This window comes from Danio rerio, chromosome 4, assembly GCF_049306965.1.
Source record: "Danio rerio strain Tuebingen ecotype United States chromosome 4, GRCz12tu, whole genome shotgun sequence".
NCBI classification, from domain to species: Eukaryota; Metazoa; Chordata; class Actinopteri; order Cypriniformes; family Danionidae; genus Danio; species Danio rerio.
The window spans coordinates 25,824,001-25,842,304 of NC_133179.1; the positions used below are offsets into that span (position 1 = coordinate 25,824,001).

The 18,304-nt window shown below is 33.3% G+C and overlaps 3 protein-coding genes across 6 annotated transcripts in view; 1 reads left to right on the plus strand and 2 right to left on the minus strand.

Annotated features, from left to right (window-relative positions):
- Positions 1 to 339: 339 nt before the first annotated feature.
- Positions 340 to 9,758, minus strand: atp5f1c (ATP synthase F1 subunit gamma). Of its 4 annotated transcripts, none has more exon segments than NM_001328551.1 (10): positions 340 to 556; positions 3,262 to 3,280; positions 3,522 to 3,618; positions 3,784 to 3,939; positions 6,152 to 6,216; positions 6,303 to 6,446; positions 6,554 to 6,758; positions 8,058 to 8,189; positions 9,175 to 9,209; positions 9,660 to 9,758. In NM_001328551.1, coding segments are annotated over 9 exon segments (882 nt in total). In that variant the 5' UTR covers positions 9,701 to 9,758; the 3' UTR covers positions 340 to 556; positions 3,262 to 3,273.
- kin (Kin17 DNA and RNA binding protein) lies at positions 9,748 to 16,396 on the plus strand. Its single transcript, NM_001030086.3, is given in 11 exon segments — positions 9,748 to 10,047; positions 11,424 to 11,518; positions 11,605 to 11,648; positions 11,743 to 11,865; positions 12,622 to 12,806; positions 12,881 to 12,975; positions 13,080 to 13,197; positions 13,976 to 14,095; positions 14,180 to 14,279; positions 14,700 to 14,800; positions 16,058 to 16,396. Coding segments are annotated over 11 exon segments (1,158 nt in total). The 5' UTR covers positions 9,748 to 9,933; the 3' UTR covers positions 16,121 to 16,396.
- The window catches only part of itih2 (inter-alpha-trypsin inhibitor heavy chain 2), a 28,053-nt gene continuing 25,953 nt past the window's right edge, over positions 16,205 to 18,304 (minus strand). Inside the window, 1 exon segment of the mRNA NM_001327825.1 lies at positions 16,205 to 16,659. Within this exon segment, the coding sequence (NP_001314754.1) occupies positions 16,512 to 16,659 (148 nt within the window). The 3' untranslated portion in view covers positions 16,205 to 16,511.

Genomic DNA, 18,304 nt, shown 5'->3' on the forward strand with positions numbered 1-18,304 from the left:
GATGGCTTCATCTGATACCGCGGTGCCTGGCCGGGCTTGAGTTTCAAATGGATAACAAGCAGGCTAAACTTGTTTTGATTGGCAATTATGAGAGAGAACAATAAGGATGCCGTTAAGTCAATTGGGTTTATCGGGAATCAGTTCGGAGTAACTTAATACTGCTTTAAGCAAAGTGCGCAAACGCCACCGAGGCTTTATTGGCAGGATTGACCTGGTGTTTTGTTTTGGCAGACGTCTTTTCTCTTCAAATGCGGCGTGTATTGATAACCTCAGAGCGCAGCCGAGGCCGTGGCTTCAAAGGAGAGTTCGCAGAGCTTCAATTCCAATGGAAAACAAGGCCGGGGTCGAAGAAACATTTATTTATTTTAAAAAGAGCACGTCAAAGAAGATATACATTAGAAATGGACTGCAGAAGTGGGATGGTGTTTCTCTGTAAGAGCTTTATTTACTTTCTCTGATATTGTACAAACAGGAGCACATAGATATTTATGAATTCTACATCGGGTGACTGAAGTGCGCCAGAAGCACAGCGAACGTTTGCAGGGCTCCGCTTTATCTGGAACGAGACAAGAAATGGATGGTTAGTAAAACGTCATCAATAGTGATTTTAATCTACTTAAAATGTAGAGAATAGGCCACTCTAAAGGCTTGTTCACACTAAAATTAAATGTTCAGAGTGGAAACATTTCAATAAGTGTCTTTTAAAGAGTTCACCTAGAAGTAAAAAAAATTATGTTATCATTTACTCTCCCTCCACTTGTTTAAGACCAGTTTGAGTTTAGTTGATAACCACCATCCATTGACTTCTGTAGAATTTTATTTATGCTACGATGGAAGTCAATGGCTGCTGGTTTTCAGCTTTCTTCAAAATATCCTATTTTGTGTTCAACCGCTTGATGAATGAGTAAACTTACAAAAGTTTACATCTAATAAAACAAAAACTTCACACATTTGTTTAGCATGGGTCTGATGTCGTTACATAAACGACAACCGTAACAGAAACAAACAGAAACTGAATGTTTTTTCCAAACTGTTGACAATTCCTAATGTTGTTCCAAATGACAATGACAATTGCAAACGAATCTACTCAGAGTGTTGCAAAAGGGGTGGAAAAAAACGGAAGATGTGACGCTGCTCAAATAGATGATTTCTCCATATTTTATATTTCTATAAGGTGAAATCATGTTTTGATCTATTGGTCTTGCATTTACATGATATGAATTCCAATGACCAAACTTTGCTAAGATACTTTTAAGTGGGCTTGTGTTTCTTGTCTGGCGCATTTCGCATGGATATATGTAAATAAGATGTTCCATTGCTACACAAGTGGAACCTACTGTCAGAGAGTTAGGGTGCTTTCACACCTAGGCCCCATTTACACTAGTGCGTTTTAGTTTTAAAACGGCGTTTTAGATCAAAAACGATCCGCGTCCACACTAGCGTTTCACCTAGCGTCTCTGAACATATCTCCGTCCACACTACGCCACCAAAAATGTTTATCAAGTGACCATTCACGCACTCTAGGCATGCGCGTTCTAGTATAAACAGAAAGCATGCGTCTCGCTCGGCATTTGATTATTGTTAGTCAACAAACGGCGATTGAACATTAAACGCGATGGCAAATAAAGCAAGAGAGGTATTTTTGTGGACAGACGACGAGGTTGAATTGTTACTAAACGTAACAAATGAATAACTGCACAATGGTGCCTAAAACAGACAATAGTGCAAACAACGCTCCCATTTCTGTGCCCATGTTGTTTACAGTATTGTCTTCCTGTAGCGTTAAAGTCATGTGTTTTAGTCATGTGATAGGGACTTGACGGATAAGGGAAGGATACGTAATGACACAAAAGCCCCAATCAGGTAGCGAATCTCAGCAGTCCAGCTTCCGTTTTCAGATGTCTTTGTTTTTCCTCATCCACACTGAAACGGAGCAGCAGCGTTTTAGAATTAATACGGCCTCTCCAGCGTTTTCAAAACGCTTCGTTTTCGGTGCTCGAGAACTCCGGCGTATTGTGGACAGATGGCGTAACCGTAGCAAAACGCATGCGTTTTAAAATGAAAACGCATTAGTGTAAATGGGGCCCTAGACTTTTATTTCGGAACCTGTCTTGTTTGCCCAGTTAATCTGCGTTGTCTTCAGGCCTTTGGAAGAGAGTTTGGTTTTGTAATGCAGTGCAGTTGTGCCCATTTTACTACCGACTAGTGGCAAAAAAATAAAAATAATCTGATTCAGTCTGGACCGAACAAGGACATGTTATGTATCCATTTGGACCACAGTAAGTTTCGTAAACCACAGTGGGATTCACTTGAGGAATTATCTCTGATCATACATATCGTAAAAATAAATTAAGAAACATGACAGCTGGCTTCTTTGCCATTTTTGTGTAAATTATAAGCTTGCAACTGCAGGATACAAACTTCATTCATTTTTTAATGCATGTAAATAATGTAAAAGTTATTACCCTGAGCTTAACCAGTCTGAATTATGAGAAAGTCATACCTACATTTTTTAAGTTAATTTTATTTTAAACTACAATGTTTTTATTTAACTTAACAAAAAAGTAGATTTCTTTTATTTTCTTGAATAGACTAATTTAGTTTGAGTGTGAACAAGCCTTAAATCAGTCGGACAACAAGGCAAGAAACATTCGAATTGAAATTGTGAACAATCAGCTTGTTAAGTGTGACATCATGCCAAGTGGCTTCCGCGTCTAAGCGCTCTAGTAGACTGAATGGGGAGACTCATCAAATGGTAATAATAAACGTTTACAAAGAGATATAATACATTCAAAAATCACGATCGCAATATATACATATCCATGCCTAATATCTGATATCCAGAAAGTGATAAATTTATTATAAATTGGTAAAATGTTGGTGTTTATAATGCAGCAAGTCCAGAGATTGTAGTGTACACCATGATTTTATATAAAATTCACTTTAAAGTGTGATAGGACTAATAAGTGGTCATAAACAAATATTTTCTCAATGCAAATGAATAGCGGCTTGGACACGGAACCAATATTCCATGTCACCGATACGTCACGACTTAACAAGCGGATAGTGCATCATCTTAAAGCTTTCAAAGGTAAAAAATGAAATTCCCAGATCAAATGATAAGTCTAACATGTCACTATCAAATAAAAGCTCCACTACCTTTTTACTAAACCCAACTAAAAGAGCCCAACACATGCAACAAAAATCTATTATTTATGATTTTCTCTATTAAAGCACACAATGCAGTCTGCTGTATGTTACCTCAGTCAAGCGTTAGTCCCTGTGAATGGTGAATGCATGCATAATGTGGACGGTTAGTAAAGGAAAAATGGAAATGGATTAATGTGGGTTAACAAAAACAAAGGATAAGGAATTATATGAAGAAAAGGAATGAGTTGAAAGTAAATGAAAAAAAAAAAGTTGAGAACATGACTTCAAAGAATGAATTAGAAGAAGACATGGCATGCATGGATTATAATGATGGTAAAGCTAAGGGCAACAACTTGAGAGAAACAACTTACAAAGCGGCAGCTCCAGAAATGATCTCAATGAGCTCCTTGGTGATGACGGCCTGGCGGGTTCGGTTAAAGGTCAGGGTCAGCTTGTCGATCATCTCAGCTGATAAACAGAAAAAAATTACAAGAGTGAAATTAGAAATTAAAATGAATTTAAAAAAAAACATTTAAATATTCAAACAAGCAGCATTTACATCAGCAATGGACATATGCCATAAAGCCATTCCAGTACTTTAAACCCAAAGGGTTAAGTCATAAGAGAACTCACAAGCGTTCTTGCTAGCACTGTCCATAGCAGTCATCCTAGCACTCTGCTCACTGGTGGTGGACTCTTTCAGCCCAAAGTAGATGATGTTGACCAGAGCAAACTCCTGATAGTTTCTCAGCACATCGGCATCAATGTCATCATAGATGCCCATATTCTCTGAACAATAAAAATACAACAAATGTTTGATTATACACTATCACTGCATTTTTCATCAATACACTGATTTTTAGCAATACCATTTTTATATTTCTATTTATGTATTAGTATACATACGAGTTAAAGATGAATTTGCATTTTTTTTCCAAGCAAAATAAAAAGTGTAATACAGCTTCATTGTATTTGACTTTTTGCATATTAGGATACATATTAACTCATCTGAATGAATGATGGAAAAATTATTTTACTTTATGTTCTCATTTTAAAAACACTAAAGCAATTTCTTTGCTTGCATATACTTTAAGTACAAACAATAAGTTTAATGAATTAGCTTAAAAAATACTGTCCAGAGAAGTCTCAATGGTATATTTTGAATAAGTTTAAATAAAACAATTTTTTGAAAATACATTTCTACAATCCTATACTGTATATTATTATAAAATATATATTAATTTTAAATACCTCGAATTAATATTTAAATTATTTTAAATTACTATTTTAAAAAAATTAAGTATTTTTGAAGATTACATAAGAATTCGATGGCAATAACATTGATCTAAATAATTTTTAAAAAGTCAAAATGAGGACCAAGGGTTCATTCTTCGTACATGGATTACTCAATTAGCTGTATTTGATTATTGATGATTTGACAATCCAGGATCTTTTCGTTCTTCAAAAACTCATAGTAAGAGAGTTGTTGTCATAGTAACAGGTCTGGTAGCTCAAACCTGTTTGGGAGCAGGTTTATTTTATATAAAAAGGAATAGATCGGGTCATTTCAAGCAAAGGTATTACTGAATGTATTTACAGAATGCTGATATTTTCTTACAGTAGTAACCTATAGATTATATACACTTGGTAAAATAGTTAAAAATTGGTAAAAAAAGCTAATATGCTGGTGAATTGCAAAGGTTGCAGATGCCTTTACCAATCTTAAAATGCTTTTTTGCTAAATTAATTGAAATTCCTTATTTTGATTAGGAAATGTGAATAGGCCTAGGCTACTATAGTAAAGAAAATCTGATGTAATTTTAAAACTAAATAAATTGCTAAATACTTCTGACACATGAAAGTGCAAAGCCTGCAGCCCACAACAAAGGTGGAGAGAGAGAGAGAGAGAGAGAGAGAGAGAGAGAGAGAGAGAGAGAGAGAGAGAGAGAGAGAAAGACTGTCATGGCAAAAAAAAAAAAAAAACACAGATCAAGTAATTTATAAGCATTGTATAAATACCACTTTTCTATAATTATAAAAATGTCCTAATAATTAAAAGGTCATCAACAGCAATAAATAATATACAAGGTAAAATACATAAATTATAATAATAATGATAATATATAAGATAAATATCTAAAACAGTTTAAGGTTCCTTTTTGATAAAAATTCTACAATTTTAGAATGAATCATATTTAAAAAAAAACTTTCACTTAAAGTCTCTACAGATAAAAATTGTTGTCTGATAATATTAAAAAATAGGGCTTTCCACAAGAATATGATTTACAGTTTGGTTTGTTGCAGTATAGACATTTTGGGGGTTCTTCTTTGAGTAAATGTTCATGTGTGGGTTCAACAAAGGTGGAAAGTATCATATTTAACAAACCATTTACAGAGAATTTAGATATAATTTTGCTCGCATGGATAATTGAATATTAATCAGGTGATGTCATTACACTGTCAACCAATCGTTGCACTGCTGACCATGATTGAGGATCGATAGATCCGTCCTACACAACACCCGCAGCGATGTCAGATCAGTTCATCCAGACATTTTAATCTGATTTGCGAACTTGTTTTATGAACCCAATTAGCCAGAGATCAGTTATCAAGATTAAAAGATCCAGGATCTGCCAAATCATCTTAGACCATTTTAAGCGAGGTACAAAGAACAGACCCCAGGGGTCTAATTTATAAATGTGGCATAAGCATAAAATGGGCATATGGCACTTCCCACTAAAAAGTTGTGATCTAGAAAAAACACAACGCAAGAATGTGCGTAGCTTAAGTAAACATTTAATTTAAATACTGACTACAACTTTAAATCTTCATTTGGGCCATACATGGTCATTCATAAATACATTTATTCAGGTGTATATTCAGTTTTTGGGAGGTAATCAGACTTCTCAGAATCACAGGATTCAATTTATATGTTGTATTATATGTTGTTATGAAATCAGAATGCTGCCACAAGTAAGATTTATGTACAATAAAACAATACCTGAACTTGCAACAGTGTCCATGGAATACAAAGGTTTCTCGTCTGTCTTGTATGAAATCACAGACCTGCAGAGAACAAAATTCCACATCAAAACAAAGAAGAAAGAAAAAATATATATATTCAGTATGTAACAATGTGCAAAGTCTCAAACCTGAATCTGTTGTATACAATGGATCCCTGGTCGAACTCATAGCCAGAGTTCAGCAGCTCAGTGGCAATGATAGAAGCATCGGTGAAAGTAGGAGGCTTGCGGCCCACCTCCTTACAGTTGAGCAAGATGTGTTTGCCATGGGTCCTGATGATTACAGATGGAGAGGAATAAATTAAAGTATAATAAAAAAATAAACATGATATATATACACACATGTGAACTCATCCAAATTACACCAAGGAAAAAATTACCTGTAGAGCAGACCTCTGAGTTTGTCACCAATATTGACAACCATGACCTCTTTGCCGGCACCAGAGAGCTTGCCGATCTCACTCTTGATGGCTTTGGCCACACTGCTGTGAATGGCACCGCAAAGACCACGGTCAGATGAGACACCGATGATCAAATGCTTATTCTTGTCTTCCGGAGCTTTGATCTCTGCCTTCTCATAGAGAGCTAGACAACACGGACATAAAAATGATGATTGTTGAAATTCTAGTGTTAAATTAATTATTTTCAAATATTTATGATAATGGAGAGAAGCCTTTTTGTAACACAAGACAAAGTATATTTATACAAATATTTATATTGCTCCTTGCTCTGTAAAATATTTCTAAGATATTCAATTTTGACTAAATTAATAAATACACTACCGATCAAGATGACTGGTAGTACCCAGCCTGAGTTATTAGTTTAATCGGTTATTATCGGGAAATAATATTCCTTGGATTGTTGTGATTCTGAATATCTGACATTAATGGTGGATGTGAACAATACTTTGTGATTGCAATAAGCTTCACTTCTTCTTAAAACAAATGTTTTGATCTTAAATATGACATGCTGAAAAATCACAAGCACAGGGCTCGACAATAAGCACTGCCCGATGACCCTGGGCCAGCGTGCGAGACGCTTGGGACAGTAGACGGGCTCGTTACCAGCACGATAAAGTTTAATTTGGCTGCGACTGTCAATTACCGGCAAATACAGTCTTGAGGTGCTTTCATTTTATTTGCCCAGTTAGCGTGGTTTGTTTGGCATATTTGAATCCTGCTCGGATCTGCACCAAATCAATCGATCCAAGGTCACCTAAATGAGGTGGTCTCGGATCGATTAAAACAAAGTCTGGAGCGGATCGATTGATGCGAGTAAGCAAAACAATCCAAAGAACTGATGAAGCAGGCTATAATCACAAATTATGATTGTGTGATAGCCAAATATAAAGACTATACGAAGAGAGAATTATGAGTAGGGTAATATGTCATTCCTATCAGTAAATGTGTGTTTTATGTTGAATATGAAAGTGAAAGCATGCTGAAATATTACCAAGTTGCTATTATTTGTTATTTCTCTCTACAATTAAAGCCTATAATTCTAGCCAACATTTTTTTTTTTTATAGATTTTTTTTTTCCAAAATGTTAACAATTGTAATTTTCCTTATTGTCAGTTCTATTTAAAGAAAAGGCTTGCTGAAAAAAAAGTGTTTTATGTTTGGTTTTTGACAAATTATTGAAAATATTAAATTCTTTATTTTGGTGGGGCCGGTGAAAATTTTGGCAGAGCAAGTACAAACCTGAACCACTGGGCCAGTAGAAATAACCCTTAGTGTTAAACCCTGAAGCATTATATTTGTCAAATAACCTAAGATGTATTAAATGACTTAACTGAAGGATCCGAAGATTCATTGAAGCAAATTGTGTTTTAATAAAAACATTTCGAAAGAAAAAAATCTTAAATGTGGAAAATTAATTGCATACCCAATGCGCCGGTGCCATAGACTCGGGCGGGCTTCAGGGACCTCTCAGCTCTGGAATATTTTGCTGCTGCCACCATCTTCATGGACTTGGTGATCTTCTGGATGTTCTTGATGGACTTCAACCGAATGGTGACTGGCAAGAAACAAAACACTCTTCAGAATCTGATGAACTCTTAGTTATGCAAAATAATTAGTTCAGTCAAACAGTTTATGTAGAATTCATGAAGGCAAATTAAAGGCCTTTGAAAGTCCAAAACCATAAAAGAAAATACATTTTAAACTTGAAGATTTGTTTGTTTGTGTTTAATGCAACACCAGTTTCAATGGACAGTTAATTTGTACGTTTTGGCTAAATACAAAGTTCATTCTTAATGCATTTTACAAAAAAAACATAGCAGCAACCTAAATGCAAATTTTATCAAAAAGTCATCTATTTTAACAAATGCATCTTTTTAGCACAATTTTCAAAAGTTTCTTAATTTAATAAGACAAAAACCTATGAGATGGGTCAAATTGACCAAAATGAACAACTGAAAAAAATCAACTTAACCAATTTCCAAGCCCCACTTATATTATTGTACTTGTTTTAAAGGGAGTTTATACAACTTTCCTCTTTTGAACGTAAAAAAAATTATGCTTTGAAAAATGCTAGGTGCTGGAAACTGTAGGCTTCCATAGTATTTTTGTCATACTATGGAAGTTATTAGGTCCCATCAACCAGCATTCTTCAAACTCTCATCTTATTTTGTGTTCAGTGCAAACATTTAAAGGCACATGAGGGAGAATAAAAAAAGGTAATTTTCATTTTGGGGTGAACTATACCTTTAAACCAACTCTACAGACTTGATCTTTCGAATTTGTATCTTAAAAGTAGTTTAATTGTATCTTGAAGGTTTAAATATTTATATTAGACAGAGTAAGTGTACATTTTTATTGTTTTTTGTTTTCGTAATGCATACATCATTTTAAATGTCATGACTTTTCTTACTAAATTATATTTAAGTTAGATCAATACACTGCTTATTAAAATTTACAGAAAGCCATAAATATTTCCAAAAACTGCCGACATAAAGATAATAAAAATGACCTTTTATAGTGCAAAAGAAAACTTTACTTACTGTCCTTCAAGGTTGCCATGTTCCTGACCTGCCCACTGCAAAAGAAAATTAATAAGTGTTAATCTCATCAACAAATAAACAATATAATACCTCAGTCAGGACAATAATGCATCAGTAAATTTGACTTCTATTGAATGACACAGAATGCATTGCAGACACGGGAAAACAACATACCACTACAGTTAACATTTCCTGACACGATAGCATTTATTTCATTTCAACTACTTAATAAACAAACATATAAAAAGGTTTTTAATGCATATGTAGTAGTTATTACAGCTATGAAAACGTGTAAATGTCAAGTCTGGCGCTGTCATTAGGCTTAACGTTAAGCAAAGCGCGGCCTAAAGATCAGTGCGTCCTTGCTCCGCTTCAGCTGCGTTTCACTGCTCAATTAGAAACAGCTTGAGTTCTTTATGTATGCACGCAAGATAAATGCTTATTCCAGCAAAAACATGTTTTAATATAAATGAGTAAATTCTTACCATTGTGGGAGGAACACCGCCGCGCTGGTCCTGGCGAACATGTTCACTTCAATGAAGGTCAGAGCAGCCGGTCTGCGCAGGCGCAAATAAAAGCGCAGAAACGCGTACTAGTGTGTAATCTCGCGGCATCAGAGGTACACACCAATCCGTGACGAAAAACGCATATTTCAAAACGAGGAATTCGCGTCAGAACGCAAGGAAGAGGGAAAGGACTTGTACATTGGAAGAGTTGTTATTTTTACAGTACTTATTGTGATCTTTTTTAGTTTTTGAAATGGGGAAAGCGGATTTCTTAACCCCTAAAGCGATCGCGAACAGAATCAAAGCCAAAGGCCTTCAGAAGCTCCGCTGGTATTGTCAGATGTGTCAGAAACAATGCAGAGATGAAGTAAGTTTATGTGATTGTGTCGTGTTCTTTAGACACACTAATTTTATTTATTAACTTGTTTTCTTAAATTCTTAAACCTAAAAACCTTAATTATAGGTTTTATAATACTGCTTTTAGCCTTTATGTACAGTATTTTAGCCACTGTCTTAAAGGGATAGTTCCCCCCAAAATTAAATATAACTCTACTGACTCACCCTCAAGCTATTATAAACCTTTAACAGTTCATTCTTCTGTTAAACACGAAAAAAGATATTTTGAAGAAAGCTGAAAATCTTTAGCCATAGATTTCCTTAACGTTAGTAGAAAAACACTATGAATTTCAATGGTTGCATGTTTTCTTTCTTGCTTTAAAATATGTTTTTTGTTTTCAACAGAAAAAAGATACTCAAACAGGCGTGGAACAAGTGAAGGGACATTAAACATTAAAGATTTTTCATTTTGGGCTGTAATATCTCTTTAAAACGTAGAAATAGCTTTGTTTGATCAGTTTCTGTGGTCCATACCTTGGCAACATTTTGAGGAGAACATTTGAGGTCTCAGCCTTATGTTATCTAGAAAGAATTTTGGCATTACTGATTGCATCTCAAAATAGAGAGCTACTTACCGTTTTACTGGAAATCATCAACATATAAAACAAATTTGCTCTTATCTTTTTGTCATTTAAATTTAAATACATTTATTTACTCTATTGTGCCATTTGTAATAACCTGCTAAGCATTTTTAAAAACCCATAGAGAGAGAGAGAGAGAGAGAGAGAGAGAAAGAGAGAGACAGATCATTTCTCAATAAAATGAGAGATTTTTAAAATAAATGTAAATAATTATTAAATTAAAATATGAAAGTAAAAGTGAGTAATACCACTTTTAAGAAAATACAAATATATTCAAATTAGGAATGGAAAATATTGATTGGTCTAAATATATTTATTTAATTTTAAGAAAAAAAGTTCAAGCAATTTTTTTAAACATGTTCTTCGTGGATCAAAGACTTCTGCTATACATTTCAGTCAAAATTGCCTTTAGGTCAGCAGATATGCTACTTTTTTCTTAGGCTGCTAAATCTTTCCTTTTAGTCATTTTGCTCACATTGCCAATTTTAATTAGATGTCATTATTACACTTGCTGAGGATCAATATATCTGTCCTTCACAAACACGAGCATGTGTGGCAATCTCAGATATTAATCCAGATATTTTAATTTAATTCACAATGAAGAAACAAATTAGCCAGAGATCAGTTATCATGATTTAAAGAAAAATTGTGATGTCTCAAATAATCATAACATAAGATGTTTTGAGTGAGGTACAAAGAACAGAGCCTATGACTTCTCTTTGATTATATAAATATTGCGATCTAACATGATCTCTCTTGACTGCAGAACGGGTTTAAATGTCACTGCATGTCTGAGTCTCATCAGAGACAGCTGCTGTTAGCTTCTGAGAACCCCAACCAGTTCTTGAGCTACTTTTCAGAGTAAGTAAACACACTATTTATCCATATCCATCAATTTATCCAGCTATCATTGAAATAGAGTTTAATTCTAAATTCTGAATTTACAGCGAGTTCAAAACTGACTTCTTAGAACTGCTCCGAAGACGCTTTGGTAAGTTATTGCATTGTTATTATTTATATAAACTTCTTTATTTTGTGCATGTTTTGTCAGTTTAGGCTAAGATGGCTTGTGTTTGTTCTTTCAGGGACCAAACGAGTTCACAATAACATTGTGTATAACGAGTACATCAGTCATCGAGAACACGTTCATATGAATGCTACACAGTGGGAGACCCTCACCGACTTCACCAAATGGCTTGGGAGAGAAGGCAAGCATCTTAAATACTGTATTTAAAAAAAAGCAGTGTCCCATGTACTGTATGTGTAACATTACAGTGGAGATCTAAATTGTACTTTATTTTAGTATTAAAACACAAATCCACTCTTTTTGGATAATTTTTACAAGTCAACTAGAGTTAAACAACCTTGTTTTACCATTTTCTATCCATTTAACTCATCTCCAGGTCTGGTGAGAACACTTTTAGCTTAGCTTAGCATAGATCATTGAATCTGATTAGACCATTAGCATCAAAAAAGACCAAAGAGTTTTGATAATTTTACTTTTTCAAGCTCAACTCTTCTGTTGTTACGTTGTGTACTACGGCTGACAGAAAATTACATGTTGCAATTTTTTTATATTTATAATTCTGTCATTTTTGACAGGTGCTAATGGTCTAATCCGATTCAATGATCTATGCTAAGCTAAGCTAAAAGTGCTTGGTTTTACTGTTTCACTGACTTTGCAAGATTGTGAGATGATCTAAAGTGACCAAAACCCTCAGACATAGCCATAGCAAGTGAAGCTAGTCGATACAAAGTCAACTCATTTAAGTCTTCCAAAAATAGACAAATAGTCACAAAAAAGACAAATTTACGAGAGGACAGCATATGCCTAAAACGCATTCTACAATCATTGCTTTGCCATTTAAAAAAATCTGTTGCATTAACATAGTATAGCCATCTAAAATGGTATCAAATTCTGATCATTCAGATGTGTGTGTGTGTGTGTGTGTGTGTGTAAACAGGATTTTGCAAAGTGGATGAGACGCCCAAAGGCTGGTATGTTCAGTACATTGATCGTGATCCAGAGACGATTCGCAGGCAGGAGGAGCTGGAGAGGAAGAAGAAACAGGACTTGGATGATGAAGAACGGAGCGCCAAGTTCATCGAAGAACAAGTTCGCCGTGGTCGGGAGGGCAGGGAGCCAACGGTGTGTGATATACGCACCAAAAATACATTTCTTTTCATTCCTTTCGATTGTTTTTAATATCCATGTTTCCACAGGAGGAACCAGTATTCACAGAACTTCAGCGAAAGAGCGAAGATGAGAAAGTGGCTTTTAACCTCGAGATTGCTGCAGCTGGACCGTCCAAACCAAGGTATCGTCAGTCTAAAATTGCATTTTGAAGTATCAATAGCCACGGTTGAAGAGCTGTAATCTAACAGAACCTAATAAGAGCAACCATCCATTTTACTTCCACAGCACCACTTTAGGTCCTAGTGCCCTTAAAACTACAGCATCTGTCAAAAGGAAAGAGTCTTCCCTCAGCGGAGAGTTTAAGGACAAGAAAAAGAAATCTGCTCTGGATGAGATCATCGAGGCATGTTTTTTTTTTGCTAGTTTTATTAATTTCACTTTGAGGACATCTTAAGCTGTTTTTTCTCCTATATCTGACATAATTTTATATATATATTATGCACTACAATGGGTCACACAAATTATTCGAATTGGTTGTGATCTAGCTGTTGCACTTTAGAAAATTTCCTAGCCATGAAACTGTATTTGCACCTAAACAATAAAGCATCTCTCTTGCTGCTATTATTATCATTATTATTTTTTATAAATCTCTATTATTATTGTTGTTTTTATACATTTATTATTATAAATCTTTATTATTATAATTATTTATTCACAAAAAGCAAAAGTTTTGCAAAGCAAATATCAAGTTTCCTAAAGGAATGCAAAAATGTAAAAGTTTTGTAAAATATTATTTTTTCTCCTAATTTTTCCATCACGATGTCCCTTTAGTGCTGCGTAAAAAAAATAAATAAATAAATATATATATATATATATATATATATATATATATATATATATATATATATATATATATATATATATATATATAAATAAATAAATGTAAAAAGGAAAAATAAATCTGCAGGTCAGCTTTCCATATAGATATACAAAAATGACACAACACAAATGAACGAGCTCATTTATAAAATGCATCTGGAAAAGAAATTTGCATTGTATAATTTATGTACTAAAATTGTGTAACAACATTGCACCATCAGTACAAATGGCACATGCAAAGAATTTCTATGCAAAGGTTTTTTGTTTGTAATGGTTTACATTTCCTGTTGCTTGTTTTCCAGATGGAGGAACAAAAGAAGAAATCAGTAAGATCAGATAACTGGATTCAAGAAAATATTGTAGTGAAAGTGGTAACAAAGAAACTCGGAGAGAAGTATTACAAGAAGAAAGCCATCATTCGGGTAATTATAGCACTGTAATTACATAATTGCATAATGAATGATGTGTTTACAGTGCTAACGTGTGTATCTGTGTGATTTTTATAGGAGCTACAGGGTAAATACACAGCTGTGGTGAAGATGGTGGACTCTGGAGACAAACTCAAACTGGACCAGAGTCATGTGGAGACAGTCATTCCAGCTCCTGGTATTGCATTACTCTTAATAAACTAGTTTTTTATTTTCTTTTTTAAGATATGTTTGGCTAAATGATTGTTTACTCACATTTATATTATATTTGCCCCCCTATGGGAGACACAACTAGTATATACAGTGGCCAGCCTTTTTAATGCAAATTTTTCATAGGATGCTATATAATAATAATAATAACAACATATTTGTGTGTGTGTGTGTGTATGTATGTATATGTATATATGTATATATACCAGAGCTAATTTATTAAAATAACTTGTATATAACTTGTAAATAACAAAAATGTTATAATGCTGTGTAAATTATGGATATATGTGGATGTATACTCATTTATGCTGTGTATACTATGTATATATATATATATATATATATATATTTAAAGAAATTCTTAATGTAATCTATGTTTCTGTCTCAGGTAAACGAGTTTTGATCCTTAATGGTCAATATAGGGGCACAGAGGCCATACTGGAAGGCATAAATGAGCACAAATTCTCCGCCACACTGACTTTAGACTCGGTAGGTTCTCAGAAACTGTATAAATATTTCTGTAAGACCTCAATGAAATCATAATATAAATTTGTAGCTTTTATTTAATGTCTGTTTACAAAGATAAGGATAAAGTTATTCCACAAGTACTGTATGCTCTAAATTGATTTAAAGTATTAGAGTTACAGTATTAAGAGTACAATAGGGATGATTTTTATGTTTGCGCAATAGCATAACTGTTGTTTTACCTTGTTTTTTCTGTCAATGTTGCTCACCCCTACATTAAATACATTTAATATAAACAAAAAACTATTTCAAATAACTGCTGTTTCTAAATTTCCCCTTCGAGAATCCTGAACAAAAACTGCATCAGCTATGAACTACGTTATCAAATGGTTTGAAAATGGAAAACATACAGTTGTCAGAATTATTAGCCCCCCTGAATTATTAGCCCCCAATTATTTTTTCCCCAATTTCTGTTTAAAAGAGAAGATTTTATGAACGCATTTCTAAACATTATTTTTTTAATAACTCATCTCTAATAACTGATTTTTTTTTTTTAATTAAAGCTGCTTTTATTCTAGCTGAAATAAAACAAATAAGACTTTCTCCAGAAGAAAAAATATTATCAGACATACTGTGATAATTTTCTTGCTCTGTTAAACATCATTTGGGAAACATTTAAAAAATAAAAAAATAAATAAAAGGGGGCTAATAATTCTGACTTCAACTGTATATTAAATTGCAAACAATATTCCTGTTTAAACGTTTTAACTAATAAGTACAATCCTCAAATGTGAGTCATCCAGAACAGTTCAGAAAATCCCAAATATCTGAACAATAATCCGTCTCCAAAAACCTTTAATCAGACTTAACTTTAATATTCTGGGTACATTTGCACGACTACAATGTACTCAAATTAGAAAGTTGTTCCTTTTGCCTTTTTTTACAAATAGACTCAATATTTACTCACTCTCAAGTGGTTCCAAACCTTTGTGAGTTTCATTATTCTGTTGAACACTGAAGAATATATTTTAAAGAAAGCCTAAAACCTGTAACCATTGATTTCCACAATAGGAAAAACAACGACTTTTGTAGTCAGTGGTTACCAAATTCCTGCATTTTTCAAAGTGTCTTCTTTTGGGTTCAAGAGAAACACATAAAGGTTTTGAACAAGGGCGAGTAAACGATGACAATTAAACGTTTTTGGGTGAACTATCCCTTTAAGCTAAATATTGTATTGTGTAAACGAGAGCCACTAAAGCTTGTCCTTTGTCTTGTTTTTAGGGTCGAATGAAAGGAAAGACAGTGGAGGGAATTGCATATGAGGATTTCTCCAAACTAGCCTGATGTTCATTTTCATCTGCAGAGCACCTCTACTGTGTCAGAGAGCTGATAATAATATTATAAGACTCAGAAATGACAGAATTTACATAATGGAACAAATTGACCAATGGGTTTTTATTGTGTTGTTGTGCATTGTTATTTTTTATTGTCAGTGACAATGGTTGCATATTATTAAATATCTGAATTACTCCAATTATTCAACAGTAAAGTGTTGTTAATGTTGTCAATCTGGATTGCTTTCTTTATTAATAAAATTTAGTCGATTCATGTACAGCTCTACATATTCATGTTTTTTATATATTTTTTGTATAGTATTAAAAACCTTCTTTTTTAATATCATGTTTTTGGTTGGTTATTATAGCTTATAAAATAACAGATGATTGCTTTCTCGCTGTTAGAGTGCGTTCAGGAAGCTGTCCAGCTGAGGCAGGATATAGTTGGTGTAATTGCCATCAACAAAGCCTTTCCCGTTGTTATGGACAAACCAGCAATAGATGTCTGAACCTCGCTTTCGGTCACGTCTGTAGTCCTTCTGCCAGCCCCTATACACATATTTCAAGACTTTAAAATATTATATGAGCTAGGTAGATTCGTAACGGCAATTAAAGCCTGATTTTAAATACTTTCATTAAATATTTCCACAAAATTAAATAATTTATTTGCATGTTAGTATGATTCATTAATTATTTGATTAGTTTGTTTATTAGATAATGTGCAATGATATAAATCTTCATGATTAAAAGCTTGACTTGCTATACTTTGTACTTTTAATTGGCCTTCCAATTAGTTTATGGTTATTAGAATAAGTGTTAATGTTATAATTTTAACCAAAACATAGCACTTAGTTTTCACCATATATTAATTTAAATTATGTGAAAAAATTTATTTGATTTGTAATCTATGATTAATTGGGTAACATTTTACAGTATAATTGTATTAGTTGATGCATTTACTAACAGGAACAAACCATGAACAACACATTTAATACAGAATTTGTTTATGTTAGTTAACATTAGTTAATGAAAATACAGTCATTATTGTTAATTCATGTTAACTCTCAGTGGATTAACTAAAGCTTGGATTTTAATTACACATTAGTAAATTTTGAATTATGATTAACAACTGACCTACAAATATAATTCATACTTACAGTAATTCATCTTAATAAACAAATTAAGTAACATAATAATGAAACCTTAATGTCGAGTGTAAACATTAATTAAATGCTGTAAATGTATAATTATTATTTTTTTACTTGACTGTATCATTACCATAAGTATAAACAAACAAACAAATAGCATTACAATACAAAACATTTATATATAGATTTATTATATTTTGAACACTCAGAAATAAAGGTATGAGAGATGTCACTTATCAGTAATGTACTTATCAGTAGCTTGTACCTTTGGGGTACCATTATAGACCCTTCAGAGACAAATATGCACCGTTTGAAAAGATACTGCCACAGTGACAGCTCTCATATCTTTATTTCTGAGAGTGCATGATGTTTTGAAGGAAATACAAAACTAAGTCTCTCTGGATTTATAGTTATGAGTTTGAGTAAAACAGAATTTCAGTTTTACTTCATAAACTATAAAAAAACATTTCGAAATTTTAAATAAAATGTTTTTCTTTAGAGTTTTTTTGGCGTAAAATACAAATGTGCCATACTTTCAAACATGTATCATCTGCGTTTTTTTGGACAACAGGATATTTAAGCTTAAGAAGCGTTACAGAGTATATACGGAAATATTTTTCAATACCTTTTAATTCCTTTTTTAAGACACTTTCCATCCATTTTAAGGCCTTATAACCAGTTTGGATTTCAACTGGAAACACTGGCGATATTTTAACTTATGGTTTATTTACTAAATATTAAGGTAAAGAATCCAAAACTAAAACTATTCATATACTGAATAAAAAAATATTAAATCAAGCTAATTCAGCAGGTTGGCACCTATAGAACTGCAGAAATAATGGTTTGCCTTGGTTTCTGCAGTAAACAAAGCAGCATGATGTCAAATCTAGCATTGATTTCATAAACTTCACTGCATCCTGATATTCGCAGATTTAATTCAGGCAAACTTTAGCATACAACCATACATTGCAAAATCAAAATGATATTAAATTTAATAATTTCTCTACATTGATTTATTAACTTTTAATACTTTTTAAGATCCCCTG